The sequence below is a fragment of the Babylonia areolata genome, chromosome 5 (assembly GCF_041734735.1).
Source record: "Babylonia areolata isolate BAREFJ2019XMU chromosome 5, ASM4173473v1, whole genome shotgun sequence".
Taxonomy (NCBI): Eukaryota; Metazoa; Mollusca; class Gastropoda; order Neogastropoda; family Buccinidae; genus Babylonia; species Babylonia areolata.
The window spans coordinates 28,885,308-28,899,698 of NC_134880.1; the positions used below are offsets into that span (position 1 = coordinate 28,885,308).

The 14,391-nt window shown below is 43.1% G+C and overlaps 1 protein-coding gene across 2 annotated transcripts in view; it reads left to right on the top strand.

The window, feature by feature from the left end:
* The window catches only part of LOC143282014 (zinc finger protein basonuclin-2-like), a 105,937-nt gene extending 96,082 nt beyond the window's left edge, over window positions 1-9,855 (top strand). For both annotated transcript variants that reach the window (XM_076587432.1, XM_076587431.1), the window contains one exon: window positions 206-9,855. In XM_076587432.1, coding sequence (XP_076443547.1) covers window positions 206-1,135 — 930 coding nt within the window. In that variant the 3' untranslated portion in view covers window positions 1,136-9,855. The remainder of the gene's footprint in view (window positions 1-205) is intronic.
* Window positions 9,856-14,391: the final 4,536 nt, after the last annotated feature.

Sequence of the window (14,391 nt, forward strand, 5' to 3'; positions counted from 1 at the left end):
GTAATAATAGAATTGTTATGTATCAAGAAGAAAAAATTCTAACTTGCACATGGACTCCTCGTTAACAACGATTTGTTGTTTTTTTTAAATTAAATACTCATGCTGAATATCCGACAGTAACTTGTTCAAGCAGAAATAAATGAGAGCACAGTTACCGGTACAATTCCAGATGTAACCATTCATATCATTGTTCAATGTTTTGCAGGTATATCTGGACAAAGAGAACCCTCGTAAGTGTGCCCTGTGCGGCAAGATTTTCCAGAACCAGTTCTCCGTTAAGATCCATTTCCAGAACGTCCACCTGAAGCTGATGCATGGCTGTACTGTGGACGGCTGCTCAGCTGCCTTCCCTTCCAAGCGGAGCCGTGACCGCCACAGTTCAAACCTCAACCTCCATCGCAAGATGATGTCTGGCGGAGAGTCAGGGTTGGACAGTTCGGCAGATCCCACTCTCCGCGACGACATCCTGACCACTCTCTATGGTACCAACCAACTGGCCGCCGCTGGTGCTCTCAACATGCATTGCAACGGACAGGACGGAGACAGTATCACCCCTCCCTCAGATAACCCCCAGGAGCTTCCCATACCTCTGGTCGCCCGGAATTCCTCCAATGCTGCGTCACAAGCTTCTGGAGAAACACACGCAGGTGAAGGAGAAGCGGGAGCTGAAGCAGAAGGGGGAGCTGAAGAAGAAGAAGAAGAAGGGGAAGAAGTGGACGGGGAGGAGAACTTGGATGAGAACGCAGAGCCTGTAGCCAGCAGTAACGGTGCCACGAAAGCGGAGGTGGGTGTCAGCCAGCAAGGCACGGACGCCAGGGACACGGAGGCAGAGGACACGGCAGCGGCCACCACGGATCGCCTCCCGGTGCGGCGTGACGAGCCTGTGTGCATGTCCCGGAAACCTGTGTGCTGTGGCATGACCTTCCACACGGAGTCAGCCCTGAAGGAACACTACTCCCTCAGCCACCCCTCCCAGACCCTCCCGCCACAGACCCTGCAGGTCCAGCCCCTCAAGCCCAGACACACCGCTGCCACGGAAACTCTTCTCTCCTCTCGTCGCCCTCGTCATCGCCCCAAGCACAAAAACGGCCTGCATCGTCTGGTCTCCACAGGACGCAAAAACGGGTTCTCGTAAATGGGGGGAATGTGTTCGGAACTCGCTGTCCAGAACGCGCTTCCAGTGTAAAAGATTTCGTGCTGAATGATTTTGTGATGTCCAAAACTTTCAGAACTATTTAAAAGCAATGGAGAACTACTGAAATAGAAGCTGACGTCAGATGACTTGAACTCAATGCAAACGCTGAGATGGAGACGCTGATCAGAGTTCATCATATGCATTATTTCCCGTCACTTCCTGAGAATACTCATGACACATTACACACAAGCTGATCTGCCTAATACGTTTAGTACCTTGTCAGAGGTACTACGTGGACAAAGCATTTTCATGATCGTGTACAGGCCTTGTGTTGTCTGTTATCTTTCTGGGCAATGGGTGCTTATGAAGAATTATGGATGTGTGTACAGTGCTGTGTGTGACAAGACAAAGGGTGAAGTGAAAGACGATGTACTTTTTTCTTTAAAGATCAATGACTATATTAGTTGTTTACGGGTTTTAGTTTGAACTCGCCCTTGATCAGTCTGGAGTAAGTGCAAAACGCAGAAGATTATCCTTTAAATTGAAGGATTATGTCACGTCTACAACCTATATTATAAACAGACTTATAAATCACACCGTTTTCCATCGGAATGAATGGTGGTTTGTTCACATTAATACTCCAACTCTAGCTAGCAGGAGAAATGTTTGACATACAGATTTGCATGAGAATATGTATCGTCCGTAAGAATGTTCGCCTTCGTAGTGATATCATGCAAAAATATTCTGATTAAAACTAAGGGGAAAAACAGAGATAAACATTCTTTTAGATAACAGGAGAGACAGAAAAAAAACCAAAACCCAGGCTTTATCAATGCCATAATATCAAAGTTGTTACTGTCTTTAAAACATCTGTATTAACCATCCTTGATAACACCACCTCGGGCCGACTATCATTTCGTACTTTGTAATTGTACTGCTAGAGTGCATTCTATTACATTACTATGCATTACGGTTTTTTTAAGCATATAGCTGCAGTGTATGTGACAGTATGTTCATAATAATTTGTTTGCAAGTATGCAACTGGGAGGTTTTCTGTCTCACTTACTTGTTCGCATCAGTGACATAGCTAGCTGATCTCAACTGTTACACATGTTTCAATGCCTTTCATCAGTTGGATTGCTGATCACTTGTTTTTCTTAATTATTATTGATCACTATTGATCACAGTCACTTCCAAGGATGCTTTTTAGTCATCGGTTATACATTGACTGCATCATATGCACATATATTTTAGTCAGTGCTTTAGCATAGTATTACGATGCATGTATCTAAAACCATGACACTGTTGTACGTGTACTCAGTAATTTTAAATTTGTGCCGTTTGGATTTAGACAAATGTATTGAGATGAGTTTGTTCAATTGCTGTATTACATTGTATAGTGTTGAACTGAGTTGATATTGTTGTGTTATTGCTTTCAACTATGCAACTTTGTTTTCATATTATTGTGTGTTTTCATGATTTGAACATGAGTTTTGCATGTGGACCGGGGATTGTGTTTCATAAAATTATTCGTTGGGTCGTTTTCCGTATTCATTTTGTTAAAAGGTTCTGTGTTCGAGCGATGTTTGGCTTCAGAGCAATACATCACACACACACACACACACACACACACACACACACACACACACACACACACACACACACACACACACACACACACACACACACGTGTGTGTGTGTGTGTACATGCACCTCTAGACAATTCTTTGCAGATAACGTTCAGTCATTACCGAAAGAAAACTATGTTACAATGAGACATGGCCATACAGAAGGAACAAACTACCCACACAGCCTTTTCAAACAGAGTGCCAAATCAAATTTATCACGACGTGTTTAATGTTTATTGTTGTGCATGTTTTGTTGCGAATGTTTTGGGTTTGCACAAGTTTTGTCAAGCTATCGTCTTTCCTTGTGGAGCGATGCGCCGTTTTCAGCTGGTGGTTTGAAAACAGACACGTGGCACTCAAGATGACCTGGTGAGCTTTTTGATTGTGTGTTGTGTTTGATCCTTTGGTGCGATATTGTTTATTGAATCGTTTCTACATGATACACAACGGGGAGAAGACAGCACACAAAACAAACCAACACTGACAGAAGACGTGTGTTTTATTGTTGGTGATTTTTTTTCTTTCTTTGCTGTACAGTGGTGCATGTCCAAGGTAACGGGGATGCATCATACCGTTTGCGTTTGTTGTTGTTTGTTGTTGTTGTTGTTTTTCTTTCTTTTTTTCGTAACTTAATTTGGGGTGTGATTTGTTCTTGTCACACATGAGTGGTATCTAGTCAAAAGATGTATACATGTATCTGCGGTGGTGAAGTACCATCTGGTGTGCTCAAATCGGTAGTGTATCAGATAGAGTTGTGTAACGCGACAGTGTGTGCGTAGCTGTGTGTTTTATTTATGCAAAGTCACTCAGGAATAACCGAGAAAATGTGTGTTTACTAATTTAATAATTTATTATTCTAGATGCTTAGCGTGCCTATCATTGAAGGATCAGTGGTGGATGTACAGATATATTTTCTTGTTTTTTTTGGTTTTTGTGTCATTTGGATGTTGGTTTCAATTTGTCATGGGTTTGTGTGCATTAGAAATTGATATATCGCAACATTTCGCTTGGTTGTCGTTTTATTTCTCCTTTCTTCTGTGCATCATATTTTTGTTCTTTATCTTGTGTTGTCTTTGGTAATGGTAATCATGATAATGATATCAGTAATATAAAACTTTTTTATGTTTTGGAAGCTTTTTACACAAATGCTGGTATTTGTACATGTCAGAATACAGATCAACCAGTTTCGGTCATAATATTCTTAGTTTTAAAATGGACAGTAGAGTTCAGAACATATCAGCTTTGAAAGCGATTCAACGAAATTTTATGAACAAGAGTGGGAAATAGTTTGAGTTACGTGTGCACACATTTTAATTGCAGGAACAACAATTTGTTTCATTCTCTTTTCCAGCTAAACCTCCGAGAAAAAAAAAAAAAAACATGCAACAGGCAAAACTCTGAGTTTGTTATTGGTCATCTATTCCAAGGAAGTCACATTCCAGGCCTTGGCATGATACTATCTGTCTCTCAAATATCTCGAATGCAAAAGGCTGACAATCTTTGCTCATTCTTCCTGCTTTTCAGCCTGATTTAATGTTTCAAACATTTTGTTTACTCTCTCTCTCTCTCTCTCTCTCTCTCTCTCTCTCTCTCACACACACACACACACACACACACACACACACACACACACACACACACACACACACACACACACACACACACACACACACACACACACACACACACACACACACACACACACACACATTTTACGTATTTGTTCACAAAACATATTATTTTAACTTGGATATACCACTTAACCCACCTGGTTAGGTACCAAGCAATATCTCCCATCCTTTTCTCTCTCTCTCTCTCTCTCTCTCTCTCTCTCTCTCTCTCTCTCTCTATCTATCTATCTATCTATCTATCTCTCTCTCTCTCTCTCTCTCTCATTTTGAATTTTGCATAATCGACATATTTTGACTTCAAGTGTTTGTTAGTACTTTATCTATAACTTGTCTTGGTTCGGTTTTGTATATCACAAAATGTTTTGAAATGAAATAGGTCTACAGATTTTGTTTTTAACGTAGACTTGACTGATGTATTATTTGGGGGTCTCCTATTTATTATTGACTGTTGTGTGATCCTCGGTGCACGAGCTGTGTCAAATACCTGTCTGTAGTAGCTGTGTGGACGTTTTGTGGCCTACTGTACATAATACTTTTCTGCATGGTGAATACGTGACTGTGTATAATTATGATAATAATATGTAGCTGTGTAGATATACTTTAGTTGGGTCCAGTTTTCATCTTGTACAATCATACTCATCTTATGTTTTATTTCGTATGTGCATCCTGTGTCTTTTTTTCTTTTCTTTTTTTTAAATGACGTGGTGCCGCAGCTTATGTTTACAAGCCTGTCTCCCTCTTCGTGTCCCTCCTGTCTCCCTCTTCGTGTCCCTCCTGTCTCCCTCTTCGTGTCCCTCCTGTCTCCCTCTTCGTGTCCCTGCCTGTCTCCCTCTTCGTGTCTCTGCCTGTCTCCCTCTTCGTGTCCCTGCCTGTCTCCCTCTTTGTGTCCCTCCTGTCTCCCTCTTTGTGTCCCTGCCTGTCTCCCTCTTCGTGTCTCTGCCTGTCTCCCTCTTCGTGTCCCTCCTGTCTCCCTCTTCGTGTCTCTGCCTGTCTCCCTCTTCGTGTCCCTGCCTGTCTCCCTCTTCGTGTCTCTGCCTGTCTCCCTCTTCGTGTCCCTCCTGTCTCCCTCTTCGTGTCTCTGCCTGTCTCCCTCTTCGTGTCTCTGCCTGTCTCTGTCTCTCTGCCTCAGCCAACGTCTTTTTCTCCCTCCTTCCCTCTTTCTTCTTCTTTTTCCTCTCTGTCCTCTGTCCCCGCTCTTCCTACTCCGCCTCCTCCTCCTCCCCCCCTGCCCTCCAACTCTTCCTTTTTATCCCTTTTCAATTTTGATTTATCGAATGCGTGTCATATGCTGCTGTGTACTCAGTTATGTCATAATGATGTGTGGAATGCAGAACGTTTGCAGTCAGTAAGCAAGGCTTCTTCATCTTCAACGTTTTACACTGCATCATTCTGATTTCCTTCTCATTCAGTCGTTGCCTTAGCGACGAAAGGTGTGCAGATCTCACCTGTTTGTTTTTGAAAAACAAAATCTGAAACCGACACCAACAAAAACAGAAGCCCATGTCATCATGAACCTGCTTCATACTTCCTCGGATCTCATTTCGAAGCCTTTGTGTCAGTTTTGTGGGGAAGAATACAGTGTGATTTACACAGCAGCAATAACATTATTATCATATTCAGCATGCCAAAAGCAACTCTGTATTTTTTTCTCCTTCCCCATGCCCCCATCCCCTCCTTCCCAAACCGCCCCTCTTCCTCCTAACACCCCATCCCCCATCACTCTCTCTCTCTCTCTCTCTCTCTCTCTCTCTCTCTCTCTCTCTCTCTCTCTCTCTCTCTCTCTCTCTCTCTCTCACTCTCTGCCCAGTTGCCTGTATATTCGGGGTCCCATAACTGTCTCAGACCTATTCATTAATCATTATGACTTGTTATTGTCGTTGTTGTAATGACTGTTCTTTGTTCCATGCGTGTATTTGTCGGTGTACATGTGTGTGTGTGGGGGGGGGGGTGGTATGTAACGTGTTTTCTTCCACCCACATCTTCTCACCTGTACACTCCCATATTTTTGTTTTATTTACTGATGTGTATTCTCCTTGTCCAATGTTATTTGTAAAGTTTTGTTTCACACATGTTGTTGGTGTCAAGCACACATGTAAAGACTTCAACTTTGCCTTGTGTGTATATGAATTGTTCAATGTGTAGAGGTGGGGGGAGCCGTGGGGTTACGAGTCGGGGGAAGTCAGCATAAATGGCAAACGACCATTGCCTGGTAAAAGGTGTGCTCTGTGTGTGTGTGTGTGTGTGTGTGTGTGTGTGTGTGTGTGTGTGTGTGTCTGTGTCTGTGTGTGTGTGTGTGTGTGTCTGTGTGTCTGTGTCTGTGTCTGTGTGGCTCTGTGTGTGTTGTGTCCAGTAAATAAGCAAGGAAGTAAGTAATGTATACATCAGGGATGAGTGAGATGCAGCTATTTATTGAGAGAGAGAGAGATGGAACGCACACACACACACAGAGATTTTACCATTATGCTTTCAACTAGTTACTTTCGCCGTTTTAGATGATGGGAATACGAAGTCACACAAAAAAGTATAAATAATGAACAGATAAAGGAACAAAGAAGTAGAGTGTTTTGCATGGGAAAGGCAGATCATTACTTGCAGTTTGCGGGCCTACATGGGACTGGCGGAATGTTAAAACAGCACAATAGTGATGGCGTGCTAACTGTTCGCCAGAAATAAGTGAAAATGAGGCTGGCAGCTAAAGAGACTAGACAGAGTTGATTTTGTGACTTTCATCTCTAAGGTCTGTATATTATTTGACGCGAAACCCGCAGACCTTTGCAGAACTTTTCAGTTTGTACTTGGAAACATTTAGCAAAACTTCAGCCACGTATACATGGACTATGTCCAGCTTGAATACATGAGCTTCCTATAAATGTTTTGACCATTTTTGTTTTTGAATGATCATTTTGTTTCATTGTGTGGCTATTTTTTTTTTTTAAGTTTGACATTTAACCTTACGTTAATCGTTTGTTTGTTTTTTCACTCGTTGAAACGTATTATTACAACCTTTTAACTAGAGATGTAATGTCAGTTAACTTTTTTCTTAAATGTTAAAATGATAAAACGACATATAGTGAATTTTCAAAGGATGAAACAGTCAAAACAGAGGTGTGTTCAAGTTAACAACAGAAATAACAACTAATACCCTAGAAAATTCGTAGTCTGGTGTCATTAACTGTACCAGGTCAAACTGATGCAAACCAGGCCTATCTGTTTGCTCCTCTTGGCCAACATTTCGCGGCAACTCAGTGATAAGACTCTTGCTAATAGTCCGTCATATCAGAAACTGCAAAAATGAAGTATGTGGATGGACAAGAGTCCTTTCCTGGACTGGACACCATCAACAAAATGACACCCTTCCCACCCCACCCATCTCCCCCCATCCCTCCCTCCCTCTTCCTTTCAACGCCTTGTTCGTCCCTTTTCTTCCTCTTTTCCGTCCCAGTCCTCTGCCCACGGGACTCTTTCCTTTTCCCCCTCCCAGACCGAGTGGCCTGGACTCAGACTCCGAACAGTTTCCCAACTACCACCCCCACCCCGCATACCCCCCCTACCCCCACTCCACTATTTCCTCACCCCCACCCTCGTTTCCAATACCCCACCCCACCCCCACCACTCCACTTCCCGTTCACGGATCGATCCGGAATATGGTATGTTCGCTCTGTCCTCGTCATCCTAAATTAGCGTTGGGACAGTGATTATTCATTTAGTGTGTTGACAAGCATGAAGGAATTAGATGATGGTATAATTGGGTCAGTTACGTCGAACGGGCCAATAAAAGGCAGGCCCGCTTCACGTGCAGGGCAGCATCCCACGTGACAGGACAGGCTTGCCCAGAAGCACCCCACTCCCACACACACACACACACCCCACGTTGAAAAAAGGGGGTCCGGTGTAGCCGACAGACATTGCTGCACCCCCATAGCAAGTTAATCCCCCGGATTTCCCCCTCTTCTCGTCCGCCAGAGTTGGGAAAGGTGGCTCTCTCTCTTTCTCTCTTTTTCTTTCTTTATTGGGGAGGGAGGTTGGGGGGGGGGTTGACTCTATGTTGTCTTAAAGGAATTTTTTCTCCTGAAAATACACACCTCAGTCCCCCTCAGGCTGGGCTCTTTACTTCATTCCTCTAACATTACCCCCATCCCCCTTCAATTCCCCCCAGTTATCATTGCAAGAACACACCATTAGTCCTATCATCGAATAAGTTTACAAGGGCGATGTGTCTGAATTTCCAATCTTTCTTAATCTGCGAAAATAGAAGAAAAAGAAACTAATAGACTAATGGCGTACTATTTCAAATGTTCACTTTCGTTATAGTTTTCCTTGTAATTCATCCTACTTAAACACTGTCAGCAATTCCAGTCGCATCAGCTATATAAATTATGTAACAGCAACGTATGTGTCGAGTCATACTATCGCATGTTATATCACAGTATTTTTTGTTTGTTTGTTTGTTTGTTTTCCAGTTCCAAAACAGAATCTTGGAAACTGGATAAGGTCAAGGGAGAGCAACAGGAAATACTATTCATATCCTGGCCCAGGTCTTGCCGCAAGCTCTTTTGACTCGCTTGGTAGACAGTAGGATTTCATGCTGAGAATGAATGGGGGTAGGGGGAGGTGGGTGTGGCGGTTAATCCTAAAGAGCTGTGACGACATTGGTTTTGCCATACCATGCCTCTATCCATGTAACGACATTCTAGTCTTACAGCTATACTGAACATAAACAAATATAAACAGCCTAGCGAACAGAAAACAAAGTAAATAGATATATAAGATTAATGAATAAATAAGTAAATAAGTAAACAGATAAATAAGTATATCATAAATAAATTAATTAATTGATTAATAAATGAATCGTAAATGAATATATAAATGCATAGATAAATAAATAAACAAATGAATAAATAAAAAATAAAAAAATAAAAAAACGGAGTCAGCAAAGAAGAAATGAAAAAAAATGATTAAAGCCGCCAAACAAAACAAATGTGCTCCCGGGGAACGTGTGTGGCAGGAGGAGGGGGTTTGCCCAGGGGGTGTGGGGGGGGGGACAGAAGTGAGAGGAGGGAGGGGAGGTAGGGGACCAGCAAACGGCCAGCAGCCCAGGCCGTGACCTAGAGAAAATGATGTCAAACACTGGCTACACCCCCCGTGCCACGATCGATGCCTGAAGGGCCATCTGCAAGCCAGGGCCGCCTGCGAAAAGGACACGCTCGGTGACTCGTTGAAATCAACAGGCACTCCAGTCCCTCCCCCTCCCACCCCCAATCCCCCAACCCCAACCCCTGAAATCTCCCCCCACGCCCCCCACCCCACCCAACCCCCACGCGCCCCCTCCCCTCCTCCCTCCTTCGAATCCCTCCCGTTGGGAAAGGATGGCGGTGCGGATTGGCACCCACTCGACCCCCCACCCCCATACCCCTTCCATTGATCTTCCCCACCCCACCCTCCTTCTCCCCACTCTCTCTCTCACCCTCCTTCCTTAGCCGAGCCGCCCCCCCCCTCCCGCCCCCCCCTAACCCTTCTCTTCTTTTTGGCTAAGCCCTGCTGCTTCTGGCGTATAAAGCCCCGGTATAGAAAGGGTTAGACTGTGGGATGTCAGTAGTGGGGATCTTTCGTGTCGTTTTATGTACGTGAGGCACACTCGTTAATTCTGTTATCTCGTGAGTTCTTGGTGTCTTTTGTTGTTGTTGTTTGTTTGTTTGTTATTTGTTGTTTTTTTCGTTTGGTTTGATGTTTTGTTTGTTTTGTTTTTGGTTTGTTGGTTTATTGTTGTTGTTGTTTTTGTGTCTGTTCTGTATTCTTTTCTTCTTCTTTTTTTTCGAATTGAATGCGTCTTCATTTTCCCCCTTCTACTTCTTTGTGATTATTTGAAACGTTTTGTTTCGTCAGTATTAATCGAATGGTGCTCACCCCCGCCCCCCCCTCCCCCACCCCCCTCCTTTTCCCTTCATACAGAGAGAGAGAGAGAGAGAGAGAGAGATCTATGTGGGTAGATGCAATGCAGTGGCAATGACCATGTTTCCCTGTATACCGTGTGTAACCAGATGCATAGTTGACGGAATGTACAGCAGTAAACATGTCCTCGCCAATAGTCGTCGGTCGAGAAATCGTCCAACAACACAGCGCATCTCGAATGATGTCTCACATCACGTTGTACTTATGTGTATATAATTATGACCTCGACCACAAAGTGTATTTGAGCAATAAATCCTGTCTTCTGTTCTGTACCCAAAATGTCCATGGTTCTCGTTACTGTAATATAAACATTGCTACCCTTAATCTCTGTCTGCCTGTGCGTATGTGGCTGTGTGTGATCCCCTTCCCACACACTCGCCCTTTTACAATCTCAGAAAAAGAAAGGGTGTTTGTCAGACCAAATCACACCATCACCTGATCAGACCTATCATAAACATTCATTTTTCACTTACGTGAATTAATTTTCATATGTTTTTATAGCGGTTTTCATTTTTGTTTCAGTGGAAAATATATCGAAATATATCCACACCCTCGAAAAAAAAGTGACAGCTATGAAGAATGCGTAACTATTCTTTATCACCAAACCTAATTCAAGTGCCACTCCATGTGTCAGCAACCCGATTTAAAGAAACCTTTGAAAGAAAAAGGGATGGGAGGTGAGGAAGAAAAAGGAAAGAACTGACTTGGGAACCAACCAGGAAGTAGAGCTATCTTTTGCTTCATAAAGTGTTCTTGAACAGCATAAGTTCATAAAGTGTTCTTGAACAGCAAAGAAAGATCCAAGTGCTATGATGGAGTCTCCCGTCGGTCCGACGGATGAGTAGGCAGGCAGGCTTATCTGTCGGTGTGTGTCCTCATATGGGAGAAGAGGCCGATTCTGGATGCGCAGCACTTCCCACAGGTGTTGCAAGGGAAAACGTCTCCAGAAGTTGAGCCCTGATTCCTTCGCTTACGCTTCTCCTTAATGGCCAGCGTTCTCTTGTTTTCAAACGTCTTTATGCCACTAGAGCACAGCATCCTCCAGCGAGAGCGGTCAAGGGCATCAGTTTCCTAGGAAGCGATGTCTATGTCACAGGCTTTGAGGTTTGCCTTCAAGGTGTCCTTGAAGCGCTTGCAGGGTCTTCCAAGTTCACGGTGGCATTCCTTCCTTCACAAGTGCTATGGGGAATACTTAATACAGCATGGCTGCTTTCCTCACATCTTGCGGAAGAAAAAAACCCATCAGAATCGTCCTTTACTTTAATGTTACAAAGTCCATACAATATTTTGATGAAAGAAGATTGATTCTTTTGTTCGAAGGAATGTAAATATTGTTGATATTAGCCAAATTGATATTACCTAAATTGTTCATGTAGTGCAGTTAATTGGCACGGAATGATAAAACAAATAATTAAAGAATAATCAGTACTTAATTTCTGAATTAATTTATGTGTGTATTTTTGTTTGGTTGATTGTTTTTGTTTTGTTTTGTTTTGTTTTTGTTTTCTTTCTTTCTTCAACGTTACAATTTTGTGTATGTATGGTTTTATAATATGGCCTTTGCAGAGATTCAGTTCTTCAACTTTTGTTGCCACCACACCAACTTGTCAACTTTGTTTTACACACTGTAGTGGTTCGATTCAGCATAATAATCATGTACATAATGACAATGGAAATTTACTTTTTATTTCTCTAATCAGCAATGCTTCCATCAGGGAACTGTTGAGCATTTGAAATGTACAGGATACTTTCTGTGTGTTCCAGTGTAGTTACAAAGCTGATTCATAGCCATCGACATGTGATATGCTTTGTATGAATGTTTAGGTTTGAAAAAAAGGGTTCTGTTTTATCTGAACGGTTGCTGATGTTACGATGTTATCTGTGTGCATTGTGCTGCTATGTAATCATTTTTGTTGTCGGTTGGTGCTCAGAAGTTGCAGAATTGCAGTGCATTTTTGCAAGTTGTTTCCTGTTCTAGTCACTTCATCTTTCGTTCATCCCCATGTATCGATATATGACACGTGCTCTTTTCTTCATTTTTTTCTCTTTTTCTGTTTCTTTTGCTGAAGGAGGTGTATAAGAGAAAGGATGGCATGACCTATTTTGCTAAGAAGAAAAAACTCGTCTTTGCTTCCATTGTGAGGGAAGCTGGGAGTTGTTAGGAAAGGACGCGAGGCTTTACAGGGACACGTTTGCAATAATAACAGCTGTGTTGTCACCATTTAACATGTCAATTGTATACTGCACAAAAGAGACCACAAATCCTACATATTCATCGGTATTAACATATTTTCTCTCGGACAGTTCTTTCAGCCACTCCAAGCCCCCCCACCCACCCCCACCCCACCCCCCAAGATTACCCTTCCCCCCACCCTCCTCCCCTCTATTGCCCGATCTACCCATCCAACCATCCTTTATTTTTGATAACTAATCGTATCAAATGATCGATATACATTTTACAGAAGCTTCTTGGGTTCGTAACATTTAGACCAGCCGCATGCATATTTCAGTACTGATGTCAATACGTGTGATGTCCACTCGTACTGTGAAACGTAGATCCCATGTCACTTCCGGTAGTTCCCGTCTCATCTGTTTTGGGTTGTCACAGTCATTGTTCCTCGACCACTTCTTCTTCAGTATTACTTTTATGATGCAAAATATATCTATACTTGTACTTAGGCTGACGGCGAGCCAGTCATTTTTTTGTAATAGAAATAAAATTTTGAAATGCTTGAACATGTGGTGAATGTTTTCTTCTTCTTCTTCTTCTTCTTCTTCTTCTTCTTCTTCTTCTCCTCCTCCTCCTCCTCCTCCTCCTCCTCTTCCTTCTTCGTCTTCTTCTTCTGCTGCTCTGTGTGTGTGTGTGTGGGGGGGGGGGGCGGGGGGGGGCATGCACAAACACGCATGCGCATACCTATCATTTTACTGTGATGTTTATCATTTTACCTTGGGAAAAATTATCATGTTTGCATTTCTGATTTGTTTCCACACACAATAACACACACACACACACACACACACACACACACACACACACACACTTCCGATCCCCCTAGCACCCCCCACCTCCTCTTCCCCTCTTCCCCACCTCCGCATCGCCTTCTTTTACTGCTTATTGAAGCGAGGAATATACTCGATTTATTAACAGTAGAAATAAAACAATAAGAACAACAACAAAAAGTAAGCAGCAACACAGCAAAACATTACCCCCCCAAGTCCCCTACATACCCGTCGCCCCCCCCACCCCCACCCCCGCCACCCGACCACACACACACACACACACACACACACACACACACACACTCCCCCCACCCCATCGGGTCCCCCACCCCCACCCCCCTCCAAAAAAAATCACTCAAGCACTAAACAGCACGTGTGAGGAGAGGGAGGGGAGACCAGAGTTTTTATGATCGAGTCATTAGTCAGAGCGCCAGGCCGTTAAGTGCTGTGGCAGAGGAGCCACCAGACTGGCTGGAAATGTTCCAGACGTTTGACTGAAAAGATCGACAAGACAGGAAGACAAAGTTGGGTTGGAAACTTTATGCATCCAGTGTTGTGCTTTTTTGGGGGAAAAGAGAGTCTGACTGTGAACATCTCGTTGTACACCTCCGAAGATACAGGCATGCAGGTGACTTTGTACTTTTTGTTTGTTTTCCAGCGAACAGACGAGCTTCTGTGGAACACATCAAGAAGGACACGTTTATATAGCAATCAAAACCTTTGGATTTCTATCATAAGAAGGAGGGGGATAGCTCTAACTGCCAGTGACATGACGAACTGTTGTTTCCAACATCTTTCTGTGTCTGGCAGAAATATCAGTATTTTCTGGAAGAACAATAGAAAGTAGCAAAAGAAATAGAAGGTGCGATTTACGGAGGCAGTAGTGGAAGAAATTTCTTAGTAAAACACAAAACAAAAGCCAGATTTGGAAAAAGTAATTCCCCCCCCCCCGATGGGTCATAATAAATGCCGTTAAAATAAAAATAGAATTTACCTACTAAGGGAAGTAATTATCTGTAAAGATGCAGCGCACCCCAAACTCAATGTG